This window comes from Aythya ferina (genome assembly GCF_964211825.1).
Source record: "Aythya ferina genome assembly, chromosome: 12".
NCBI lineage: Eukaryota > Metazoa > Chordata > Aves > Anseriformes > Anatidae > Aythya > Aythya ferina.
The window spans coordinates 9,552,910-9,580,514 of record NC_140308.1 but is presented as its reverse complement, the minus strand read 5'-3'; the positions used below and the strand labels follow the sequence as shown (position 1 = coordinate 9,580,514).

Sequence of the window (27,605 nt, the reverse complement as noted above, 5' to 3'; positions counted from 1 at the left end):
AGCAGAACAACTGTTCTTGCTAAATATACAATGGTTGTAAAAAGCTTTAGTGAAAGGCTTGATTTTTCAGTGATAGCCTTAGTATTTCTGTTCTAATTAGTTCATTTATTATAGAAAAAGCTTGGTCATCTTATTTGCTGTAGGCTTTTACTATGATGTAGCTTGAATGCTTAAAAGTGAGAATGATAATCTGAAACTGAAGGACTTCCACTGATGCTGATGGTATAATAAATCGTTTTTAAATGTTTTTCAGCTGTTGCTCTTTATATATATATATATATATATCTTGTTAAAATACTAAAGAACCTATAAAAGATGCCTTAAGGCATATCTTTGTAAAGGCCCAATCCTATAAACCTTTATGAATGGAGCTATTCCAAGGGGTGTAATTAAATATTGGCCTACATATTTGCAGAACTTGAGCCAAAAGTAATACCAAGGAGTGGTGCATACATCAGCGAGATTTTGGTCTGTTACGCACTCCACAACGTATTTTTCCAAGGACTCATAAGCTAGTCCAGGCAAGCTTCTATTTCATGTAGTATCTGAATGTGTATTAGTAATCCATATTATTCTGGCCTAAATGTATTTGAAGTGGAAAAAATATGGAAGACGTACATCTTTAGTTGACAGATGTAATCAGAGTATTGCAATATTGACAATTTACCTATTTATAGGTAACAGTTTAGGTTGTGAAGTCAGTAATCTACCTTCCTTAGAACAGGCCTAATTTCAAAGTTAGTTCAAGTGCTCTGTGCCTTGGTAAGTGCTGAAAATCTCCAAAGCTGAAATCCCCACAATCTCCTCTGCCGCTTTAATTCTCTCGTAATGAAAATTGCTGAAATAGGCATCATTAAAACGTTCTTATAAAATCCAGCAAGGGAGAGTCATGACTGGGAGCGAGTAGAGACGTGTTGTATGAATTTGTGCAAGTCGATTCATCTGTCTGAAAGTAAGTGATCGAAGACTCTGGGTAATTGTATTTTCTTGTATAAACTGCTTTGAAATGCACACGGAATGGTTATTAGTAATATAGTTGTGTAAGACCCATTCATGTCACTTTTAGACTTCTTATGCTACCTCATGCTTTGAGAAGTCCAAGTGCCTGGTGGTTACTGCCCAGGTGTGAGGGAAAGAATTTCAGAAAAAGTATTTAAAAAAAAAAAAAAGAAAAAAAAAAAAGAAATTGTTTTGTAACACGAGTAGAAGAACAAAATTTATCGGAGAAGTGCAAGAAAATGGGGGCGAATCTCCGAGCGTTACTCCAGCCCTCTCACTACACCTATGGCCGGAGTTTTCACACCTCACCCCGGGCAGCCCGGGCAGCGCTGTGGCCCCGTCGCGCCTCACCCTGCGGCACCAGGGGGCGCTGCCGAGGGCCGCCCCCCGCCGCGGGAGGCACCGCCCAGGGCGGAGGCGCTGCCGGGGCTGCCCGGGCGCCGCCTGATCGCGACGCGGCCGCGGCTGCGGGCGGTTGCGCGGCCGCGAGGGGCAGCGCCGGGCCGGGCAGGGCGCAGCCGGGAGCGGGGAGCCGGGGGCGGCGCGGCGGCAGCGGGCGGCGGCGGCAGCGGCAGCAGGCGGGCCGGGGAGAGGGAGGAGCGGGGTCCTCGGCGCGCCCGGCTGAGGTCACTCTTTGTGGCTGCGGCTCGCAAGATGGCGCCGGTGCTGGTGGAGAAGAAGCTGCTGGGGCCGGACGGGCCCGGCGGCGCCGAGCTGCCCAGCGAGGAGGAGGAAGGGCAGAACCTGTGGTGAGCCCCCGGCGGAGGGACGGAGGGGGGCACACGCGCGTCCTTCGTGCCCCGCCAGCCGGGCGTGCCCTGCCTGTCACGGCGGGGTCCCCCTGCCCCGCGGCGCCGCCCCGGCCCTGCTGCGGCGGGCGGGTGCCCCGAGCCCTGAGTCCCGGCCGTGGCGGAGCGCAGCCCGCAGCCGCTGCCAGGAGCTTCCCGGCCCGGGGGGGAACGGGGCCGGGATGGGGGCACGGCCGGCGGCTGGGTGGTGGCGATCGGGGGGTTGTGGGAGGGGGCCTGGGGGGGTCGGCGTGTTGCTTTTCAGTCAGTTATCTGTTTAAAAAGAAAAAGAAACGCGTGTGAAATGCAGGAATGGATTGTGGGAAGAGTTAGTCATCAGCTGGGAAGCACTGCTGAGCCGTAACGTGAGCTCCGCTGCGGGAGAGCAGCTTCGGGAGGCGTCAGTGCCCGTGCTCAAGGTGCCACAAAAACTTTCCTCAAAAAGGTGACAGGCTGCTGGGGAGGCCTTTTATTGAGATGAACTCAAATCTTTACCTGCAGCAAGCCCAGTTTGTAAATAGAACGAATGTGACTGGATTGGTCCGTGTAGATCTGCTGAGCTCATCAGCGCTGTCAGACGAGCGGTGCGGTGCGTGCTGCTGCCTGTGTGCAGCGTGTGCCTGTCAGCCTAACGAGGACGATGCTCTTTTTCTAGGTCTTCGATACTGAGCGAAGTTTCTACCCGGTCGAGATCTAAATTGCCCTCAGGCAAAAATATTCTTGTTTTTGGTAAGTAGTACATGCAAGCGTGAGGGTTTTCTTCTTTTGGAAGAAGCAAAGCATGTTGAAAACAATGATGTGAACAAATTGACACATCACTTTGTTAAAATTAGCTTACATAATATGATCTATGGCATTCTTGTCTTCAGGCTGGTAGATTTATTTTTTTTCTGGTTTACTCTGTTAGTTTTACAAGATATATTTAAATAAATGGAATGTAATACTGAACAATGAAGTGCTTCTTTCTTATTGTTGTGGTATAAGCTGCTGGATTCTGCTAGAACGCTTAAAATAATACAGTAAGTGTGGTCCAAAAATATGCAAGAACACTTCTGATTTCCTAAGCGTGTTTTGAAAGTCTTTTCTACAAAGTTAAAGTTAATTCTGAAATTGTCTTTTTTCTTTTTTTCTTTTTTTCTTTTTCTGTACAAACTTATTGGCAGGTGATGATGGTTCTGGTAAAACCACACTTATGGCTAAAATACAGGGAGCAGAGCATGGCAAAAAAGGAAGAGGACTGGAATACTTATATCTAAATATTCACGATGAAGACAGGGATGGTAAGTTTATTTTGTATGTAATCTTTTTTCAGTAATAGCTGACAAGCTTTTTTATAATTCCAGTTTCATCAGTGCATTTTGGATTACACCCAAGTACCTAGTTCCAGTATTATTGGGTATGTTTTATAAACTATATCATTTTCTTAAGTGAAATGCATTTTATGTTTGGACTAGTTTCTCATTTTCACCCATTTCACACTTCCCCTATGCAAGAGGCGAAAGTACACTTGAGCTATTGATATAGTTAAGGATCCATCTACTTTTAGGGTAGATATGTTTCCTGCTGTTGACTTACTAGTAGATATGTTAGTAGATAAGTCAGAATTAGGATTTTATTTTCTCAGAATGGAGCTTGTCTCTTTGTCCCTTGTATTTCTTTTTGTTGCTGTTAACGATACATCTTTTCTAGTAGATGGGAGGCAAGAGACTGATACAAGCAGGTCTAACAATGAGAATACTGTTAGGATATTGTTAGGAAGGCTAGAGACAAGAAGAAATGAAGAGTGAGCTAATTATCCTCACTCCTAAGTCTTCCTCTGCCTATCTCATTTTGGGCAAAATGCTGGACCTTTTCATGTTAGTTTCCCTCCCCCAAAACTGGGAATGATGGTCTTCCAACTTGTGACATTGTGATTTTCCAATGCTGAAGAGGAAAGCACTGATGGTGGTTCATCCATCTTTCCTGAAGAAAGATGAACTGGATAGATCCTAGAATGGTATTTTGGAAATGGAAATGTACTGCATAAGTGATTAAGTACCATATGTGTCTGGTTGTTATGGAGATTGATCCTGTGCTCCTGTGGTAATAAACTGTCTTCAGATACTAGTGAGGCACCGTTAGTACATGAGTACATTGCCTGTGTCTTCAGTGGCCACCTGACCTTGCAGTTCCTAAAAATCTTGTGTGTTGTAATTTTCAATGTTGAGGCCATTCTTCGCTTTTTGAGGTTCTTACTGTACGTGCTTGCTCCCTGTGTATGATTGTCTTCTGTACTGCGGAAATAGTTCAGGGTGAAAAGCCTGCCGGTAGGGGTGTTAGGATAGCTTGTGGCATCGAGCTTCTTGCTGTTGTAAGCAGGCGATTGCTGGGTGTGCTATTCTTACTGGTGCTATTAAACCTCAAGTATGTCTCCACTCTGGAACTATTTTGGGTCTGTTTGTGAGTATCTCTAAGTGATAAGTATTTGAGGTGATTGGGAGAAGCTTGTCATAAGAACTCTTGTACCAGTAGCAGGAAAAAATGAGACCTTTTAGTTTATCAGACTCAGCTGCAGAATTCAGATCTTTGCACGTCCCTTTCATGGTTGTGTTAGGATCTAATAATATCTGCCTCTTTCCTTTTTGTCTCATTGGTGTCATCAGCAAGCAAAATAAATAGCAAAGTAGGTCAGGACCTCCTGGCAGGCAGAGTTAACTCTGACTTCTCTGCGACGCACTTGGGTTCTTTAAACTTGTTGCATGGTGTGTGTGTGGTCAGACACAGATGTGGGAACAAGCCCATATAATTGTCCCACAGTTCTTGAAGTCATAAAAAATTGAAGATAGGTAATCAGGAGCTTACTATCACATACCCATTTTTGAGGCTATCTGCTTTTTATTATACCCCAGTCTCTGAGACCAGCAAACCACGAGGATTTCCATGGGTGTCAAGCCAATCCTTGCGGATGAAACTAGTGGAATAGTAGAGTCAAGATCTTGTCAGCTCCTTTCCCAGATGCTGGAAGGCTTCTTTGCTTTTTACCTTTTTTCTCCTCATTTCAGAAGAGTTTATTCTTTCTGGGTAAAATAGTTTGGTCATAGTGCCAAGTTATTATCTACCTCCCTTTGGAAGTCTTGAAGGAAATCTTCTGTGTTGCTTCTTATTTCTACCTCTCCCCCTTCCTTTCCTGTCTCCCTCATTAAGGGATATTTGAATCTGGCTCCTCCTTCGTCCTACGCTTAAAGTAGAATCATAGAGTTACTACTTCATGCTGGCTCACACAGGGTGCATAATTTAGTTTCCTTTTTGTCTTTTCTGCTAAGAAAAGTTACACAAATTTAAGAAAAGTTAAATAAATTTATAAAAACACTTTTGGTTTTGTTTGTTTACGAACCTCTGTGCCCGATGCAGGTGTCCACTGACTTCTTGTTTTCACCATTGCTGCCTGTTTCTTGGCAGTGCCTCACAGCTAGCTTGGATGCCAAGATGCATGTCACCACTACCTTGGTAATTAGCTGCTTCAGTTCTGTTTCTGCCAGATGTTAGTTGTTCAATGTAACATGCACTACTTTGGTCCCTAGGTCTCAGGATAACTTAGAATAAGTCCACTACTGAATCTCTGCCTGAAAAATCTTCTCCTTAGGGTACAATCCCCAGTTGTGCCTAGGCTAAGGCATTTGTTCAAGAAGAGGCTTGGGGAAGCCTGACAAGCAATCCTGAGAGGATTCTCCTAGATCATTAGCCTCAGGTACAATATCTTTGGAGCGTATGGCTTCTACATACATGACACCTTAGTTCATCTGGATGAAAGCACTTAGAATGCTAACTGTAGAATTCACATAGAACATTTAATAACCTTGGAGCTCAGGCCCTAGATTCCTCTTAGTAGAGTTTCCCAGGGATGTGTTAAGTCTCAGTTTCTTGCCTTACTTTATGATGAGCAGATGTCTTGTGTCTGTGCTCACTTTTGAGAGCAGAGGGTCTTAATTGGTAGGATATAAAGGGGGGTTCTGCATCATTTTGTTACAGGATACGTTTTTCTAGAGTAGCTTTCAGAGTGTCTTATGGTCAGAGTTGAAGCGAGGATGTGCAGCAGTGGAGTGAGGCAAACTGTATCAGCTGCTCAGGTGACTGGTTTGGTAGCAGTGATGTCTGGGCTAGCAGGCAATTATAAACACTGGAGGTTTTTGAGTTGGACTGCCTCACATTCCAAATGCAATAGAGTTGGCTCTGGCTGTACCAAACATGCAGGTGCGGTACAGCCCTTCTGTTGTGGTGCTCCTCCTTGTAAGAAAGTCAAGTAGTCTTGTTTCTTTGCCTCAGGTTTGGACTGGCCTCAGTCACACCATGCACACGTTCCAGTTGAACTGGTTGTTCCAGAGTGAGCCAAGTGCTGATGGTACACTGGTTTCCAATGGGAGACTTTTTTTTTTTTTTGTCAAGATCTTTAAAGTCATTCTCTTGAAAATGATTTTTTCACCATTTTGCTTCTCTTTACGGCTTGGATAAGGGATATGATATCTAATTACCACTGCTACATTTTGAATAAATACAGAAGATGTAGTTGCAGTTCACAGAATCAACCATCTACAGCAAAATTAATCAGAGATAGGAAACTCTTTTCAGGGCTCAAGGGATAAGGTATTGACAGGATTTAAAATGTAATCTTGGCAGCTATTTTAATAGTCTTTAGTTAGCAACACCTGTTATTCCAACAGGATCTGATAATTGTTTGCTCTGTTTCGGTATCTCATGTCATAGGCGTTACGAAAGGTCCAGTTAACATTTGCATCGGGTGACTAATTGGGAGCTTGACGCGGTGCTGACAAAGTTGAATTTGCCGTCAAGTCCTTGCCAAATTGTGAACAAGCAGTACTGTATTTTTAAGTGTTTAATACTTATAGTAAATGTAATTGCCAATCCGTACCTGGTGCTTGTCTTTCTTTGTAAGAAAGGAGGAAACCTTTTATTTTCCTATGAAGCTATCTTTAACGGACAAACAAAAAAACAACCATCGTGTGCTGTGAGCGTTAGGCTTTGGGCTTGCAGTCACCCTGGCAGATGGATTTCATCTGAGCGGTAATTCTGCTGTGTGTTCTAGTTCCACTCTATTCTAGATGTTAAGTAGAAATTAAACCCTAGGACAAAGGTGTTTAGTAAACAAAACCTTTGTAACCTTTAGAATTTGGCTTAATATGTGACTTAAAATCGGTGAATTAAGGGGTTTGTAAATTTTTGTTGCTTACTAAGATGTGAAAGTCTTTCCTGTGACTCTCACAACAGAAGAAGCTATCAAAGTGCTGTTGAGAGTTTAAGTTTCCATAGATCGCGGATAGACTTAAGATAGTTCTTTAAAACTTTGCATATTTGCTTCAAGAAGGCATTGTGCTATCAAATGTCTCCTAATAATCTGTAGCTCATGGAAAGCCCAAGGAGTTGTCCACTGGTAGATTTTTGCTTCTGGGAATTCACAAAGGGGTGCAGGGGTAAGAGTCCTGAAGAGATCTTTGATGTGCCCTTGTGATTGTGCTCACATTGTGTTCTAGCTTCACTTATTCTTTTCCAAACTTTGACCAGACTTTCCTTCAGTCCTTAGAAGCCTTCCAACAGCTTTCAGTTCGTGCATCCAGTGCTGTGAGATTCGTTGCTGGTTATCAGTGAGACAGTCTGCTGCAGTGGGGGGAGAAGGAAGGTGAAAATAATCGCTGCATGGTGTATTTCTTAAGTACACAATAACGATTTTGTTTACTGCAAACAATAGCATTGAAGTGCACAATTGGAAGTAAGATATTTAAGTTAAAAACATGATTTTTGGGCTATTTGGTGATGACTGATGTTTGAATAACTTAGGATACTCTAGGAGTACTTAAGCAGGAGCATAACAGAGATGCTAAAGGAAGACTGCCCACATACAGCATCTTGATGTAATCTGGGCTGCTCAGAGATGTTGGAGACCTTATTAGCAAGTGTTGTATGTGTATTTCTGTGCTCATTTCTCCTTCCAATCTCTCTAGTCAAGTTTTTGCCTTTTTCTAGAGACGGTGGTTTTGATCCTGATGGATTCTTATGTTATGACCTGATCCTTAAGATAGGCCAGCCACAGAGACTGGATGTAGTGTGTGAAGTTGAGAGGTTTGGAGCACATGACAGGAAAATACAGGGGGCAACAAGCTGGAGGAAAAAATCAACCCTGCAAGCCCTGCAGCAGTTTTGAAAATATGTACTCTACAGTTACTGGTTTGCTGATCTAGTACATAATAATTCATAATTCACCTCTCATCTGTAATACTTGTAGAGAACCATTGTTCTCTCTGGACAACTATAAGAGAATGGAGAGTATTTTGGAAAAGATAATAGGATGAGTCTAGTGGATAGAAACAAAGGGAGTTGGCTTTTTTTTTTTTTTTTTGAGGAGAAGGCTTCTGAGGATAATATAATTTTTTATTTATTTTTTTTTAATTTGAGGAGAATTGTTTATCCAGAGTGCCTGAAGCATGGTTCCTAGATGATGCTCCGTTTTTTAATTTTTTTTTATTGCCAAAGTTCATGTTTGGGTCCAAAATTCTCATGCCAGCTGTCTGTTCCAGCTGATTATTTCCCCTCGTGTTTCAACAAAAATTCTTCAATCACTATCAAAATGCTGTGGGGAGAAACACAAAAACTAAAAACCAAATCTTTTGTCTAGTACTAATTCTACAAAGAGGCTGTAAGTAGAAGCCAATGTTAAGTCACTGTGAATTAGGAGCATATAGCACAGCTTTAAAGTTTGGTAGGCTTTATGTTTATCCCGTGTTTGGCTCCTCCTACTTCTGTGCTAGAAACCAAAGCTGCTTATTGCTTGTATCTTGTTTGCAGCTTATTTTTGTTGTAAGATGTCTTCAGTATGTTAAAACAGTGTCTGAGGGACACTTAGGGCTTCCCAGCTGAGCGCAGCTATACTGTAACTCTCTTTAGAATTTGGAATTACATTTGTGTTATGTGTATCCTTGATTTACTTGTAATACCCGTGCTTAAATTGAGGAGTGCTGTGCAGTATCTAGAAACTGTTGTGTCAGCTGTCATTAAGAAAAGCCAAAGAACAGAAGTTACCTGTTAAAAATATTCTGAACTAAGAAAAGTCCTCTCAAATGGAAGCATCTGCCAAATAACTTGGGCATTTATATATGTTCCTGAGTTAAAAGGTAAACCATCAAGATCTGCTGCTAGCTGGGCTGTGGTCTTTGATGCACACTCCTCTGTTTGCTTACAGACTAGCAAAGCAACAAGTTGGCATCAATTGAGCTTCAACTGTGCCTTTTCTTTTCAGATCATACCCGCTGTAACGTTTGGATTCTGGATGGAGACTTATACCATAAAGGGCTATTGAAGTTTGCTGTTTCTGCAGAATCCCTGCAAGACACCATAGTGGTCTTTGTCGCAGATATGTCTAGACCGTGGACTGTTATGGAGTCTTTACAGAAATGGGCCAGTGTCTTGCAAGAACATATTGATAAGCTGAAAATTCCTCCTGAGGAGATGAGAGACATGGAACAGAAGTGTAAGTGTTTGTGCATCCCTACGTTCTTGCCCATTTTTCTTTCTTTTTTTTTTTTTTTTCCAACTAGCTTTTGCCACTTTCTTTGGTAATGATAAATTTCTTCAAATTACTGTTTCGAGAGTGAGCAGAGTAAGAATTGCTTTGAAGTTACAATGGCAACTCAGATTTGAATAGACTGTTAGGCTTTAAAAGAACTCTCAGGATATTGCTGTGCTAACAACATTTCAGGTGGATTAATTTTCTATATTCCTTGGAAAAATGAGATTTTGATGATTTAATTTTTAAAAGGCTGTTTCTTAAGCTAGCTATATAGAATCACTATTTTAAAAGTAGTGACAAAGTTCAGTAGCAAAGTGCTTTGCTTTACTGTGGTATCCTAGCCAGGTCTCATTCCGTACTGTACTTGTCTTCCAGTAGGTCTCGTTGCCCTCGATTTTCATGAGCCTCAGACCATGATCCTGGTACATCTCACTCTTGCCATTCCTACCCTGTGACACTAGGAATGTTGTATAAATTAGGCTTCTTTCCTGGCATATCTGTGGCAGGAAAGAATTTGGCACTAGCAGTCGCTGTTGCAGTATTATTTTCAGCAGCCTCTTTTCTTTTCTAAACTAGTTTTGAGAGTTTTTAGGGAGTTTTTCTGTATCCATATTGAATTACTCCAAAGTAAATTCCTTCAGTGGAAGGTCCTTAGCAACATGTTCCTTTTTCAACTCAATTATAGATTCAGGCTGGTTATGGGTGGTTGTTGCCTTTTTTTTTTTTTTTTTTTCTTTTCTTTTCTTTCAGGGTTGGTTGCTGGCTGCACTGGAGTGTTTAAACCTTGCAAATACTGTCTAGTAGCTTCCTCAGATTCACTTTAGGGAGCACTGTAATCTGTTTGGCATGTGGGCATTCAGATGTATTTGTATAGCTGATCTCCTTTCTGAATGTTAAATACAGCTTTCCCAAAAGGGTTCTGCCTACAGCATACTAGTTAAAAGTTTATACTTAATGATTGAAACCATCTGGGGTTTGATCATCAGGCTATATTAAAAAGCAAAACAAATATATATATATATATATATATATATTTATTTTTTTTTTTTGGAAGGGAAAAAGCATTATTTTGGGGGGAATGGGAGGAAGGCAGTTCTGGTCTCAAAATACAGCAGCTAACCTGATTTGCATTTTTAAGAGTCACATGAAACTTCATGGCAATCAAAATAAATCTGGAGTTCTCCGTGCATTTGAAGTTGAATTTTGAAGAGAAAAAATGTTTTCAGCCTTCGCTACGAATGCCCCATGTGGAGCAGCCAGTTAGAGTTGTGGCAAAGCTTTGGCACCGTGCTTGGAGAACTCAGGAGGCATTCCAGTAGTGCTGTCTTGGAGATTTCTAACTGGAAGGACCTTAAAAATTCCTAGTTTCTCGTGCTCTTAAATAGAGTTGAGGGAAAAAGAAATTTCGGGATTTGTTTTACATGCTTGTAGGACTCTGCTGCCATCGTATGGCTGAGCAGTGAACTTCAGTCCAATATCATGCAGGTAGAACAGGGGCTGCCTAAATGTCTTCTCTTCCAAAATTCCCTCCTGCTTCTTTTCATGGTCGCTGTGCAGGAGAGTTGCACCATCTCCAGTGCATGTCTTCTAACTTCTTGCAGAACTTAAAGGCCAGATGTGAGCTCAAAACTTTGGTCACCGTAACTTGTAATTCTCTTAACAGCAAATTGTGCCTGAGAAATCCCTGTTATAGTTGTGGCCATATTAGCATAGCTGCCTTGAGAATATAATGCATGCATGCCTGAAGAATGCTTTGTGACTACAGTCCTCAAAAAAGTCTACATCAGCAAAGCTTTCCTTACTAAAATCCTCCTGCCCTATGCTTTCTGAGATATGCTGACACTTAGAAAGTAGAGAATCCACGGTGTGGCAATAGCCCAAAGTGGAAAAAAAGGATGATGAAGCACAGCTGTAAAGTGGGCAATGAAAACACAGGGACAGGGTGCAGAGTGAAGAGCTGTGTTAAATTCGTGCCAGTAAAGCCCCAGTGCAGCATAACACTACATGAAGGCACGTATATATTTCTTGATTTCAGCTTATATGACCATATGTTCTTCTGTTTGATTCTAGATGTAAATTGGGCATGTGGACCAAGCTGGATGTCTGCAGTGCTCCCACTAGCTACTGCGCTCAGCTGAAGTAATCAGTAGTTGCTGTTGACTGCAGGGGAACATTTTCAAGTATCCATGTGAAGTGTTGCTAGGTTGTTTCTCCATCACTAGGATGTTATTACCGGCTTCCAGAAAACCTTCTGTTAGCTCACCATTCCTCACGGAGTTGAACTTTGGACTGCTTGTCTTGGCTTTCAAGGTGTTTTTTTTTGTGGCCTCTCTCCACCCAGCCTTTTGTCTTGTGTTTGCACGAGTCAGTATCTTGTGATAAGTGTTCAGTATCTCATGATACTGACTCCTGGCTCTGCTGGGTGGGTGACGCTGGGCTCCATCTGCTTCATGGGAAGCCTTTCCTTTGTGTTAGAGAGCTTCCAGAATGGGAGACAGGACACCTGTATGGAAGTAACAGGCAGCCTTGAAAGAAACTGTTTCTTTCTGAATTATTTTAAGTATACAAAGAACTGAGTTGTCTGCACACAGCCCTATCACTGAGCTGCTCTGCGGAAATGCCTTGCTAAAAGCTTTGCTAGTGTGAATTTAAACTGTGTCAATTCCGATGTTCTAGCTTAATTCATATTCTAATTCTGATAAATCATTGCTTGAACAAGACATTAAATTACTTAAGGGAAGGTCAATGTTTTGCTTCCGTACTTATGTCGACCCAGCAGAAAAACAACTAATAAAAATTAGGAAGTGCAGAACTGAAATATACTTGTAAAGTGGTTATTAATGGTATTCAAGATACTTGCATTCAAAGCCAAAGGCTTCAAATGCAATAATGTTTATCTGAGAGTTAAATAGTGTCCCCTGCTCAGGCTGAATTAGTTTTTTGTGCCTTTTTTGTGTCTTAAATAGAGCTGAAGGAGTTGTTAAGCTAAAGCTAATGTGGATTATGTGGAGGAGAAAATGTTTATAGCTTGCTTTAAAGAAGGGAGGAACTAAGGGTTTATGTGGTCTGTTTGGATGCATGATGAATTTCAGGTCCGTTAAAAGTCTGAGAGTGGAGATAAAGTGAGACAGTAACAGTAATAATGGGAGGTAAGGAGAAAAAGTATTAAATGTCTGTGAGGCAGAGATGCGCTGTAGCAGAAACGATCTTGTATTTCTACTAGAAATCGTTGCTGAGAGGTAGTCTGATAGCACGTGTGATGCAGGTTTACTTGGCTTTAACCAGGCTAGATGTTGAATGGGGCTCGGGATTGAATGGGAGTCTTGAAAAGTTGTTCAGGAGCCTGTCGCTAGCTGGCATGTGAACCACTTGAAGTAGTTGTGCACGGAAGCAAGATCCAGTAGGTTGAGCTTTGCAGCACTGCTTTTTCCTGCTCTCAGCTGTACTTGCTCAGCAGATGCCCTCGCTCAGTGGAGCTGGGCGTGTGTTCCGTAGCCATTCCAGCCGCCGTGAGGGATGGATGCCAGCCTGCTGCCTGTCTGCCAGCACAGCAGCAGTCATCTCCACGGAGCCGTTTTGTTGTTTTGTTCCCTCGTGCGTGGCTCTGCAGGGAGAGAGAGGCACAGCCTTGCTGGTGGCAGCTCTGCCATGGTGGTGTTGGGCCGGAGCAAAGAGCTGAGAGCCTCAGCGTTGGGGTGCTGCTGGTGTCCTGAATGACGGCTTGTATCACGGGGTCAGCTGTAGGTTTCAGGGGAGGCTTTTCCTTCGCAAACTTTGAGGGGTTTTATATGACTAAATAACTTTGTAAACATTTGTTTTCTCCTTTGTTGTGACTGAAGTCAAGCAAGCCAATATTGTCTGATGATAAAGCTGTAGTAAATTGAGACCAGTATTGCCAAATGTCCTCTCACATCTGATGAAGGCAACAAGGTTTATCTGAAGGATTGCAGGGGACATAAATGGTACTCTGTGAACTGCTGAAATATACTTGACTTCAGTAGTTTTTGTTTGTTTGTTTTCTTACCCTGAGCTAGGAACAATCTGCTTGGCTGATTAATGAAATGAAAACTTTTTTATCATTTTCTCCTTAAGTGCTTTGGAATTAACCAGCTTTCCACGACAGTCAATAAGCACATTTAATGTGCAGCATATATAAGGGAATAGTTTACATTTCCAGTTAGTGGGTGTGAACCAGTACTAGAGGAAAACATCTCTTTAAAATCATTGTAGTTTCTTCTCCACCAGAAGGCACTGCCTCCCCAGCTTTAAAAGTAACTGGATTCAGTGTTTTGTTTTTTTGTTAATTGGTTCCTGGGAGATACTGAATTGATGGTTGAAGTCCATATTTAAAGGTTTTTTTAAGCTTTGCTCTGGACTTGAGCTCTCTTGTTTCCCACAACAATGACACAATTTGATATTTCTGGTGAAAACTGTAGATTGTGCGGCTTGGAACAGGATTGTTTTTTCTGCTTTGTGCTTCCTTCCACATCCTGTTCTGTCAAAGAAATGTTCCTTATTTTGGAAAGGTGCAATGACCTCATACTGCAGGCTCTGCATTACAAACTTCTGAGGCTGTACGGGTTCCCAAACCTCAGATATCGGATGGCCCTGTCATGTGGCTGCACGTACCGAACAACAATCTCTTTGTCAATGTGCTGGAGATTCGGAGCTTTTACCAAGAGTTCTCCTCACTGTACATGCAGTCTGCTCTCACCATAGCTCTAGTGATGCTCTGTGCAATAAAGGTGCCTTCACAGGAGCAAGTCGTGGAGCTCTGCGTGCCCCTGTGCTGCACGCTCCCTGTGGCTCAGCCAGGAGGCGGCCTGGGGCTGGGGTGCGAGGCAGCACCTTTGGGATGCACCGTGCTGGGGCAGGTTTGCTTGGGCTCTCTCTGGCTTTCATCCTCAAAATGGACATTCAGGGACTAAGTTGCAGCCCAGCTTTGATAAAGGACCGTGTGGGTCCCAATGTGCCTCCAAAATGGTGATAATACTATTTCTTAGGCACTTCAGTGTGTGATAGTATTTGCTATTTTGGAACATTCATCCACAGAATAAAAACAGAAAACACATCTGATTTTCTCTGGACTCTGTGGTAGTTTTGCAGAATGTAATTAAGTCTGTTGAGATAACATTTACAAGTCACTGAGTATGTATTTATGCAGTGTATATTTTATATTTCTAGCATTTGGCTCGTGTAACAGAAATGTAGAGTAACAGAAACTTAAACCGAGTAGTAGTTTCTAAGTTTAGTACAATACAAGTGGCTGTTTCAGCTTGCTGTTTTCTGTGCCCGTTTACATTTTCATCATGCGTTCTTGCAAGACCAGATGCAAATTGCACAGAGTATAGGTTAGGTTGCTAAGCTAAATTTACATTTTCTTTTGGGAACTCGACTATAATGAAATGTATTGAACTGACAAATGTGCATTTGTGTATACCATAGCTCTTGCAGCTAGTTTTGCTGATGTGTAATGGCCCCAAATTGCATTTGATTTACCTTGTTGTAAATTCTGGGGGAGGAGAGTTGTGTTTGAAGGGGCAGCCAGGCTTGAGCTTTTACTTTGTAAAGGTTTCTAGGTAGGAATAGATAAAATCACTTTAGGTCATATTAATTCTGTTTTTCTTAAACAAACAAACAAAAAACTAGTTCCTTTGTTTTGTCTTACAAATATCTCTATCTCTATAGTTATAAAGGAGTTTCAAGAGTATGTAGAACCTGAAGAAGGCTACCAAGGATCACCGCAGAGAAGAGGCCCTTCTGGCCAAGAGGATGAAAATGTTTCTTTACCACTTGGAGAAAATGTGCTGACTCACAACCTCGGTATTCCTGTGCTGGTAGTTTGTACAAAAGTAAGTTTCTAGTTGTGTTTGCCACTGTGGAGAAGTTTAATTACTCGACACTTAGAACCTCTGCTTTATACAGACATGCTGAATTAATTCTAGATTTCTTTTAAAAGTAATTTCCTGACGTCAGTATCTATTTTTAGTTTTGCAGAAGGGTAATAACCTTATTTAGTTATATGATAATTAGTTTATCTTTTGTTTTATTGTTGGCATTTTAGAACAAAAGGATGAGAGTAAATGTCTTCAGAACATTAAGGAAAACGTAGACATGTACTGGTATTAAATTTTTTACTTTTTAATTTTTATTATATACTTATATATATTTACTGGTAATAATTTTCTTTATCCTTTTCTTCCAGTGTGATGCAGTGAGTGTACTAGAGAAGGAACATGATTACAGAGAAGAACACTTTGACTTCATTCAGTCACACATTCGTAGATTCTGCTTACAGTGTATCCTTTCCTCTAAAGAGATTTACTGAAATCTGGAAGCAAGAAAATTATGTTTTAGTGTTGAATTGTGCATAAAATCAATCTGAGAAATTGCACTTCAGAATTGCTTGGTATTTAGGTATTTATTAAGTAGCGTTTGTTGTTTTAGAAATGTCTGAAGATGTATAAAATTACAGTTTTGAAATTGTGCATGGGATTTTGAGCTTTTCTTCTTTTATGAAAGATTTGTCTTTTATTTTGTAAGGTGTTCTTCTTTTTTGGGTGGGGTTGGTTTTCTTTGGTTGTGTGTGTGTTTTTTCCTTCTGTTGTTGCTTGTTTGTTTTCCCTCAGAACTTACAGTTTTTAAGAGCCTGGGAGAGTAGGTAACTTCTGTGTATGTCCCCCCTTCCTTTCCCCAAATGCTAAATGGCTATAGCTTTTGTGTTTAATTACTTCTCAAATGTAGCTCTAGTAGATACGTGACCATTAGACCTCTGTTTTAAAATTACTAATGTCATTTAAAACCTGTATCTTACATGTTTTTCCTTAAATAAGTAATCAGATGGAGCTGCCTTGATTTATACATCGGTTAAGGAGGAAAAGAACCTTGATCTGTTGTATAAGTACATTGTACATAAAACATACGGTTTTCAGTTTACCACACCTGCCTTAGTGGTAGAAAAGGATGCAGTTTTTATGTAAGTCCATTGTAAAAAAACAATCTGAAATCATATTGAACTGGTCATATTGAACTCTACACATAGATGAGGGATCTACATCAATTATTTTGGTACATTATGTTTTTAAGCTGGAAATTGAATGTGAAATGCTATGCTAAATTTAACTTAGGTACTTTAAACAAGTATCTTTGTTTTCTTATTTTTTTTTGATGAGCAGAAGGTCCACATTGCAAAAGTAGCCTTTGAAAATAATATTCAACGAAATAAATGAGTTTTTAGGTGTTGCAGTTTTTAGCCGTTTTTCATATCTGTGATATACTTCTAAATACCTCTTTTCATTATTTATTCTTAGTCTTGTTTTAAACTGAAGTGACTGACTACATCTTTTGAGGGACTTCAGTACATACCTGTTGTACTTCCAGCAAATCAGAAGTATCTTTCATGCACCACCTTTTCGGTTTTGTTACTTTGGATAAAAGATAACTGGAGTATACAGGCTGGTTCTGAAAGGAAAAATAAGTAAACCTGAATGGCTTGTAATGTTCAAAATGATCTTATGTGAGTCTTATGAAGCCATGGTTTAAGTAAGTGTAGTGCATATTACTTGAGAATTCAGCTGAGAATTAGGACTGACCTTGGCTAAGACTGCCTTGTTTAGGTAGCGGGCAGTAAACGATTGGTCTCTGTAGACATATTTTCTGTGGCTCAAAAGGCAAAGCTTTCCTTCAATTCTTTTTGTAGACCTGCTGGTTGGGACAATGAAAAGAAAATTGCCATTCTACATGAAAACTTCACAACAGTGAAACCAGAAGATGCATATGAAGACTTCATTGTAAAACCTCCTGTAAGAAAGGTAGGAAAGGTTGAACTTTTCCCTCCGCTGTCCTCTGACAAATCAGTTATTAACAGCCAGTCAGGCAAACAGTACAATGTTGAGAAACTCTAAATCTGTTTTACTTTTTTCCTGTATCCAAATGTGTAAAACATCAGGCTTTCATTTTCCACTAGCTTGAGATACTGCAAGCAAACACTGCAGTCATTCACTCTAGTGAATCAAAGGCAGTCCAAAAATATCCATTGCACATTAACCTTTCTGGATGTGCCATGCAAAAATGCTTTTTGAAAACAGAATACTGTTCTAAGGCTTCAGCAGTTTACACATACAGACACGTAACTGAGGCTATCACGTAGCCAGAAGACTTCACAGTAATTTCAGGTTTTGTTTCTAATAAGAAAAATATTTTTTTCAACAGTTAGTCCATGATAAAGAGCTGGCAGCAGAAGATGAACAAGTATTTCTTATGAAGCAACAGGTAAGAATGGAAGAATTAAAAAAAAAAAATCCTTACTAATAAGATTTTACTTGAAGTTCTCCATTGATGCCTTCAGTTTTCTATTCCTTTTTTACTTTACAAGACGACAACTTCTCAGTTTCTCTTCTCACATTTGAATGTGATTGTGAAATAATAATTTTATGCATACAATTAGAAAATATAGCCACTCGGCAAACTGGAAGTATGATCAAAACAGAAATCATTTACATTCCAAAGGAGAAGAGTAAGAAGATCATTTGAAATTTCACAACATACATAGGTTGATCTGTAAAATATAAGTACTTGAAAAACATGTCTTAGCATTGCAGATTTCTTAGAGCTGGAGGCTTGAAAGACTTTAACGTGTCAAATTTGTCCATGCTGTATCTTGTTATTTTCTTATGTTTATAACAACAGCTCTATTAAAAAAAAAAAAAAAAAAAAAAAAACAACCCTCCCTAAAAACAGATTTCTTTATAATTGATTATAAATATCATAGAGGTTGCAGACTTGAGTATCTGTGGTTCTGGCTTGTAGTTCTGGAATGGCTGTGTAAGAAAAAGGACTGAGGCATGTTTTTTCTTTATAACTAGTGGTATTTCCTCTAGTAGTAAAGTTTGGAAGTATATAAATATCAAAGAGGAAGTCTATAAATATAAGAAAAGTGAATGATGAAATAAATTAATGGTTAGTCAGCTTCAATGTATTTTATTCCTTCGTAGTTTCTGGAAAATAATTAAAATTCCTAATATGTTGTTTTTGCAGTCATTCCTTGCCAAACAGCCAGCAACGCCTACAAGAGCATCAGTAAGTAGATCCAAGAGAAGAGTAGGAGGTGTTTTGTTCCTTTCTAGGGAAAAGGGAATGATTCTAACACGCAGAAGCTCGTTTTATAAATGTAGCATGTAATTACAGATATATAATCTTTCCAAACAGTGGAAAATGCAGAAATATATGGCGATATTTTATGATGTTGCTTAAAAATTACGTCATTCTAACTCACTGTGGAAACGTTAAAAATATGTGATAATTTTTGAACTGAAAATTTCCTACGCTGATTCTTTCTCTTAGTGGAGGCACGTGCCCAAAATAGCCTGTGTTGATATGAATATATTTTTTCTCCATTGGTAAAAGTGCCAATACAAAGGTTAAAAAAGTAATTTGTACGCAATGTTGCATTTGCTTTATGTAAGTAGTCCGTTTAATTAAGTGATTTGGAATTTTTTAAGGAATCTCCTGCAAGAGGGCCTGCAGGATCCCCAAGAACTCAAGGCAGAGCTGGACCCGCCAATGTACCCAGTGCCTCACCAATAACATCGGTTAAGAAGCCAGATCCAAATATTAAAAGTATGAATAAGCATTTTACTTTTTTTTTTCATGTGGTGTTTCCCTTAGAAGAAACACTCCTCTTTTGCAGAAGGACTCTGGAATTTATTTACTAATGGTATAATGTCAATTTAATAACAAGAATGAATTTATGGTGTAGATGCAGGGTTTTTTTTTTAGTTTTGTTTTATTCTTTGTAATTTCTGTAACTTGAAGTTGAGTTCTGTTATTGCCAAGCAGTGGGACAGAGTTCAAATACATTTATTGTTTATGTTGCCTAAATATATTTATTATATAAATCAGTTGGACTATTAGAGTGGAAACTGCTTTAAACTCCACACAGGTTTATACTTGATATACTTGATTCTGGAATCCACAATTAAACCTGTTATTCTACTAAATCCTCTCCAGAATGTTACTTTCTCTAGTACCTGAAATAACTTGGAAATTGCACCCTTCCCCCTTCTTCAGCACTAAGATGGGAATTCCCCATTGTTGACTGGTGCCTTTCCTCATAAAATAGAGCTCTGCGTTATCGAATGGTTTTCCCTCTCTGTGCATTAAGGAAGTAGGTAGGACAAAAATTTGTTTTGAATTGCGCACTTTAGTACCATAGTTCACTTACAATGGATAACTTACTGAGCGAATTCCAGATCATGGCATTGCTCTGTAACTAAGTTCTGGTTTATGGAAAGTAGTGCAGCATGAAAGACTGTTCTAAAACTTCTGTGCAGTTTATTTGTAAATGGATTTACAAATCTTTAAGTTGCACCATGATTCTTTACACTTTGTTTCTTGGCTTTCTACATTTAGAAAAAGCATATGGGTACAAATGTTTAACTTAACATTTTGTGTCCCTCCATCCCAGAAGAGCAGTAATGTGTTTTCAGTCGTCTCTGACTTGGCCAAAGAAAGCAGAAGGACTAGTGGCTTAAAACTGAGCAAGGGAGAGACTTTCCTGTATTTGAGTTTTATTTCCTTGATTGGTAAGAGTGTTAGATGTGTATGGAAAAAAAAAGTTCTATCATTAACCAGCATTAACTATTCTGTCATGTTTATGTTTGTTTTTTGTTTAGATAATGCTGCAAGCGAAGGTGTTTTGGCAAGTTTCTTTAACAGTCTCTTGAGCAAAAAGACTGGTTCTCCTGGAAGTCCTGGTGCTGGAGGAGTGCAAAGTACAGCAAAGAAATCAGGTATTGGATCTGTTACTGCAGTCTGTTCCTGTATTTTTAGTACTTTATTTGGTCCTCATTGGTCTAAATGTGTGTATCCTTTAAGCTGTTCAGTTAAGTGGCAGAGCTTGACAGATGATACAATGCCAAAATGTGCAGTCTCTTAAAGGATTAGATTACTGCAACTTCATGACTCAGGGCTTCTGTTAAACTTGCTGTAACTCATCTCTCTGAGTGAAATTGTACTGCTGGGATATAAATGACATCTGATTCTTGATTGTATTCAAAAGATGCTAATATTTTACATTAGAATTCCTTGCCTTCCTGACACTTAACTGCTGCTTGAAAGAAATGTGTTTTATTTGGTTTAGTGTGTAGTTTCCAATCAAATTACTGAAATCTTTCCAGAGTTCAAGATTAAACAAATTGCTTGTTATGGCAGCTTGAGGTTATCCTGTTGTTAAGTATCTACTATTTGATTGTGATCCAACCCAACTTATAACTGATTGAGTGGATTTGTTGTGTATGTGTGTGTGACTGTATTGTATGAGACATTTACTGATGAGCAATTACACTATTTTAGGTGGAAATAAGAGAAACCGTCAGAATAGTATATAGAAAATTAGGTGCTCTAAAGTGTATGGTTGTTCCACCCAATATTAGAAATCCACTTCTTTGTTGATTACTTAGCTGTTCCTTTTCAGTATTGGCATTCCCACCACCACTTGTATTAAGGAGCTTACTTCTAGAATGATTTCAGTACTAAGTTTTTGGTAGATGTTCTACTTCAGATCTCAGACTTGTGAAATTGTGAGATTTAAAAAGAAAATTTATACCAGACAGTGAGGATGTAACTATTAAGAGGTCCTGAAACTATCTGTGGAGTCAGTGGAGAAGAATTTTTTTTTTTTTTAATTGGGAGGAGTTTTACGTGACATTTCATACTCTGAAAGCTCAAAAAATGGCTAGAATTTGACTTAGGGTAAGTCTACTGTATTTTTCCCCTCCATTTATAATAAATTTTTCTAAATCTCCTAAATAGATCTTATTACATTTATTTACTAAAAAAGTAAAAACAAAATATTTGTGTTACATTCTCACTTTATTTGCTTAATATAATTTTATCTATGTTACAATCACACTTACTAATTTCTGCCTCAAGCTAGAGAGCCCTCTTCGTTTAAACACTGAAGGGCACCCCCCGCTTCATCCAGAGCAGCATCATGCTCTTAAACTGTCCTACTTCTATAAAAACAGTTAGACATAATGGTCAGGGGTTATTTCATCCATGTTCTTTACTTAAAGGATAATCAGTTATGAAGTTCCTGACTGGTGATGAAAAAGAAAAGAAACAAACTTGGAAATAATAGATGTAATGTCATCTTTCCAGGAAGTCTGTTCCAGTTCTTATTTTTTTCTTTCTTACAGTCAGCATCTCTTTATCTCAGCACTGTTTGTCTTGCTCAAGGGAGGCAGAGATCAGTGTATCCCATATTTCTTTGCAGCAGTCTTCTGAATATTTAAAAACTGTTAGCATTTGTCCTGTGACTCTGGACCACAGAAACAGACTTCTGTCAGCCTTTCCTCATAGGGCATATCTATGGCTCTGATAATTCTTACTGTTCTGTGGACTGCCTCCTCAGATCTGTTAATTTCTATGCTCAGAGAGGAATACAGTGCTTCAGACAAGGCTTTGTCAGCCCTAAGTAGGGGTAACTTAATCTGTGTTATATATTGTGCTCATATTTAGACATCTCAGCGTGATGCTAGGACTTTTTGTCTGTATGATATTAATCAGGATTTGTTACAGCAAAACAGCAACTTTAATGTAATTTCTGCCTCCTAATCGTATGTTTGATAGTCTGTATCAAATGACCTTAGTATTTCCAAAGGCGCTGTTTTTTGCTTCATCGTCGTTTTGCATTCTGTTACTACGCACAGCATTGACAATTTATAGAAATAGCTTTTTACCTCCAGTCCTGTCATTTGGAGTTCTTTGTGGTGTCTTTGAGCATGCTTGCTGGCATATCTGATAAATTCAACAGTTGGACAGGGTAGATTACTAGTCACTATTTTTAAACAACAATATGGATAATTAGTGGGTTATTTTGTGGGTGTGTAGTTCATTTTTCTGAAATACCAAGACTTCTTTTTTCTAGTTTATTTACATGAAGGTTGTGTGAGATGGTATCAACTATTCTCCCTTCTCCACAGGAGCTGTTATCCTATGATAGAAAGAAATCTTGATTGGCTTGACACAGCTTGTTGGTAACAGATCCATGTTATTGTGCTGCTAGGCTGTTTGTAAGCGTCTAAAACGTCGTTGCAGTTTCTGGAGAAATACTAGAGTAAAAACTAACTAGTTTATAACGGGCTCTCATCTTGCAGTCTTCTAGAACATCCTGTGTGTTTCAAGAGTTTTCAAAGATGACTAATGACTGTAGTTTTCTTTTGCCAGCATTAACTTCTAATTTAAATAGATGATTCCTCTCCTGAGACATCTAGAGACAGCAGTCATATCAGTTCTTAACTTTTTTGTGTTGTTAGACTAAATTAGACAACTTATCCTCTAGCCTTCTGTTTAGAGTTCATCTCTTTTCCCTGCTGGTTTCTTCTTCATTCATTGCCATCATTGGCTTATTTTTCTCCAACATGAGTGGTTAGAATTTTATGCAGCACTCCAGATAAATTTCACTGTAGTGCCTGCTGCAGCATCTCTCTTTGCTGAAAGTACATCTGAATGATCTCAAGATCGCGGTTGGCTTTTCTTGGCTGCATCAAGCTGGCAGCTTGTGCTCGTCCCCTGACTTTCTGAACAGAACAGTCGACTTTCACTCATGAGAGGATATGCCTGGTCCTTGTCAGCTGATGTTCTCACATCTTACATTCAACTATGACATAATTAAACAGTACTGAGAAGGTAAGCACTCCTTCGTATCTGAAAAGCTCTCATTGTGTTTATAAGGCACCCGGTGTTGGTGATAAGATTACTTGCTCTTTTGTGGAGGAGTTCAGGAGGATATTTTAAAATGACTTGTGGGATTAGGAAGTCTTATTTATGGCAGCCTGTTCTGTGTGAATAAATGTACTGAAATGATCTTTGTGGAAATTTTAAGTGCTTAACCTAAACTCTTTGAAGAAACCTAAGTTTTCAGAAGGTTGCCACTGAAAACATTTTGCTTGAAGGAAACCATCCGTTTCTCCCACCACTATGCATATCTTGTGGTTGGAATTTCGAGATTATGGTAGGTTGAGGGAGACATTACAGATTTCAACATACTGGTCAGCCGAACTGATAGGTTTATGAAGTGTCAACTCTTATGTGAGAGAACTCTCTCAAATGCAATGTCATGTCTGTTTCCATGCTGCGCAACTTCACATGTCCAACATGCTTTTATGTTGCTGGACTGTCTGTTTCCATGTGTAAACCTTGATAACTCAAAAAGCTTCAAATGATGGGTTCTGTGCTGGATTTTTTGTGCTGGATTTTTTTTTTTCTTCATGGACTTGTTGGTATAAAAAGTTAATTTATTTGTATATACAAGAAGATGCTTCCACGTTCTAAGGTTGCATTTACCCTTTCTGTGCAAAAGGTGAAGAACTAGGGTTCTTGGCTCTCACTCCATTCTGGGAAGGAAAATGCATACAATTGTATAGCACAGATCTAATTGACTAAGGCTACTACCATCTTGGACAATACTCTTGTAGGGAAAGTGAGAGCAAATATCAATTCAATTTATAATGGAGAGTAAATTTTCATTTTCTTAATCACAGCTGTATATTTCTTCTCGGTTGAAAAGTGACCACTTCTGGTGGCACTAAATGGGAGTATGTGAACCTACATGTCACTGAATAGCTTAGCAATGGCTTACTTGTGTAACATGAGGTAGTTGCAGGAGACAGCTGCTTGGTATTATTTTGGAAAATTAAGGATTCAGTTCATTTGGCATAAAAATGCCACAGTTTATGTTTAGACCTACTTATATCTGAGAGGGTTTTTTTTCCTGACTCAAGGTGCCATTAGTCTACAAAGGAAGTTTTTTGTGTTACAAATATGTTACAGTTAATTTACTAATTTTTTATTTTTGTTTATTTACTGATGCCTTGAATAGATCCTATTAAGAATACCATGGCTTATGATTAGAGTTTAAATCTAAAACCTTTACGGTGATTAAAGGTAGCCTTTTAACTTAGTTATGTCTTTGTACTTTGGAAAAAACACTTAAATCTCTAACAGTCAAATCTTGCCTTCCTAATGTTTTCAGCATGTACCCTGGAAAAAATCCACCTAATATTTCACACACATTTGAACTAGAAAACAGATGCTTGTTAAATTCTTTGGCTATGTAAGGAAGCTGTACATGGTTATATAATCTACTTTTTGCCTAAAAATATAGATTTTTAATCTTAAATGCTGGTATGCTTTGAGCATTAGAATATAATGTTCCAATTTTAGTGATTAATTTGTCCGTGGGTTTGTAATTTTCAGAATGAGGGAATTAAACTGTAGTTCAGTTGGAGAATTGTTAAAAAGCTTTGAGTCTAATATAAAAATGTAAGAAATGCTGTTCCATGAAATACTTCAGTATGTCTGGTTTCAATTGAAGAAGTCCTTTGAAATGATGGCTCTGAGATATTAAATGAATATGCAATTCATGTCCCCCTTTTTAAGGGAAACATTGTCTGCAGACATAAAAGAGTTAGTTGTTTAATACTGAAACATAGCAAGTATGACCAAACAAATGTGATTTTTGTAGCAGGTGTCCTACATACCTCAGAGAGCTTGTGGTTAAAATCTGGGTTTAAATAAATTCCTTGCTGTGTGTACTAATAATAGAATTGTATACAGTTGATTTTTATAGAAAAGTCTATATGTGGTTGTTTTTAAAATGTCAATTGCTCTAAAGTATGTCACAGATATTTTGATGCTTAGTTTTTCTATAATTCAGCATTTTGTCTCCTTAAAGTGAATCAAATCTTGGTTTTTATGTAGATACTGCATTGCATTTACTCAGGCTCTGTTCTTGGGTAGGTAGGGAAACAACAAGCAATTAAGTACTATATTGACATTGACAAATGATTTTATCAATAATTGTACTCATCAGTAAGAACATTTCATTGAAATGAGATTGCATTAACCTTGCCTTTTTTTTTTTTTCTTTTTAGGACAAAAAACAGTTTTGACAAATGTTCAGGAGGAATTGGATAGGATGACTCGCAAACCAGACTCTATGGTAACAACAAACTCTCCTCCAACAGAGAATGAAGCTTGATAGCACTTAAAAACACATATGTAAATGACCAAATAACTATGTATATTGATCTGATAAGACCAGGAATTTTCTGCTATGGCAGATGCTATCAGTTTTCTTGGGGCAGGGGAAATGAGCTTACTATGTCATTGCCTTGTCCCAGTAAAAAGTGCACATTCAGGAAGTTTGCATATAAAATCCCTCAGTATAAGATAACCATTTAGAGTTTATATAGGGCAATTCTTTTGGTTTTTGAGGTAAGCAGGTGCAGCTGCATTTCCTGTTGTGAAGAGCACAGAGAAGTAAAATGCAGAATTCTTACTAAAATAATACTACTGACTGCACAGAAGACAAGGAAGAGAAATGAAATCTTTCAGAGTTACTGGAATTGGCTACTCATATGTTTGCAAATGCATTAAATACTTGGAAAGGTGGTGGTGGTGCTGTAACAGAAAACTAATTAAGTGAAAGAAGCCTGGGCAGGGAATGGAGCCCTAAAAGGGGAAACAGATTTGGGTCAGTAAGAAACTAGAATGTTGGATTGACTGGAGAGGAGCAATGTTGTTAAATCCTGTGTTTCACATAGGGTAAATAATCACTGTTTTAAAAAGACTACTTTACATTGGAGAATTCCAGGCCAAACACTAAGCATCATGGGAATTTATTCTTGTTATAAGTCTTGTTTTAGTTTAAAAAAAAAAAGTCTAAGTGTGGATGCCCTTGCTGGTGTAGCTGACAAAGGGAGAAACTATAACTTGTTTAGATCCAAGTGCCTGGCACAGCGTGTCTTTAGAAGGTGCTTGAACTTATTGTGCACTGTAGTACAAACAGTCACTGTTTGGTTTTATTTTAAAGTCGGTAGTTTGGCAATTTGTATTTAATTTTAAGTCCTGTTTTCTGATAGCTTCTGCCTTTTTTACGCCAAGAGGCTAGCCTATGAAGAATGGTGGGTGACGTATCATTTTCCCAAAATGAAATGTGCTACAGAACACTCAGTATTTTTTTCTTACTTTTTGTAACTAAATATTAGCTACTAAGCTAAGATTGATTCCTGCCTTACACCTGTGGAAGTTGTTAAAAAAGCTTTCAAGGCCCTTGTTCCAACTACATCTGCTGCAGGTGCAGCCAACTCCAAATCTGAAGGTAACCTAAAAAGCACGAATGTGTAAATGATGAACATAGTTGATAACTTGTTTTGCATTTTTTTAAATGTAGCATTTCATTTGGAAAGATGGGTTGTGGTTGTCCCCGTTGCTGTAACGGAGCTCTGTCTATGGTCACATAAAACCATCATTCTATAAAAACAAACAAAACTGCTATGGTTACTGAAATGGCACTTTGATTTTATATACGGTATGCTTGTTTTACATGTACACACTACCATAAATTAAAAATACCAAGCATATTCTGTGCTCTTAATGTTGAAGGGAAAAACCACAATTTGAATTATGCAGAGTTTACTTTTTATTGATATGAACTTGTTGTACTAAATCTGATGTCTGGATATAACTTCCCTAATATATACTGTTACTTAAATATACAGAATTAGTTTGACCACTAACACAGTACCGGATGTTAACTTCAAATCCTATGTTATATCAAGAGGCTCTTCTTTTAACTCTGTCTAAGCATTATCTAGGAAGCTAAGAGTATTTACTTGCCTCTTTGACAACTGTTAACATAAGCATGTTATTTGTGCCAGTTTTTTGTTGAAAATATTTTTTTACTTTTTTTTTTTTTTTTTTTTTTTTTTACTTTTTTAAATAAAAGGTATGACCTGAAGTTATACAATTGTCTAGGTAACAGACTAAGAATGTGGATAGCTGGTGGATATACTTCCTGGTGTAATGGGTGCCAGTTGCAAGTTACCACACCAGAAGTAATTACACTGTCCTTCTGACACTAAGAACTGAGATGAGAAACTAAAACATCAAAGGCATGGCAGGAAAATTGGAAAAGTGTGTGATTGTAATGGGATAGAGTTTGAAAACCTCAGTCTGAAACTGTATTTTTGCCATCTAACCTGGTAAGCACTTTCTCTAGCAATATGGCTAAAACAATTGAAGTACTTTCTGGTTTTATAAAAATATTAAATATATTTAAATTAATTGAAATTGATAATGTATGTTAACCTATCAGCCTTGCAGAAAGATGCTTCTGACAAAACAGAAACAGATTTCCAGTTTCTGATTGCAAGTGAGTGCTCCTAGTTTATTGAAACAGTTATGTAGCATCCTGTGGT

At 38.8% G+C, this 27,605-nt stretch overlaps 1 protein-coding gene across 1 annotated transcript; it reads left to right on the top strand.

Annotated features, from left to right (window-relative positions):
• Positions 1-1,471: 1,471 nt before the first annotated feature.
• Positions 1,472-26,757, top strand: DYNC1LI2 (dynein cytoplasmic 1 light intermediate chain 2). Its single transcript, XM_084533357.1, has 13 exons — positions 1,472-1,748; positions 2,443-2,516; positions 2,951-3,067; positions 9,073-9,303; positions 15,031-15,194; positions 15,548-15,641; positions 16,183-16,318; positions 17,042-17,153; positions 17,554-17,613; positions 18,379-18,420; positions 18,843-18,960; positions 20,016-20,132; positions 25,278-26,757. The coding sequence occupies exons 1-13, from the start codon at positions 1,654-1,656 to the stop codon at positions 25,382-25,384; spliced, it is 1,467 nt and encodes a 488-aa protein (XP_084389483.1). The 5' UTR covers positions 1,472-1,653; the 3' UTR covers positions 25,385-26,757.
• The last annotated feature ends 848 nt before the right edge of the window (positions 26,758-27,605 follow it).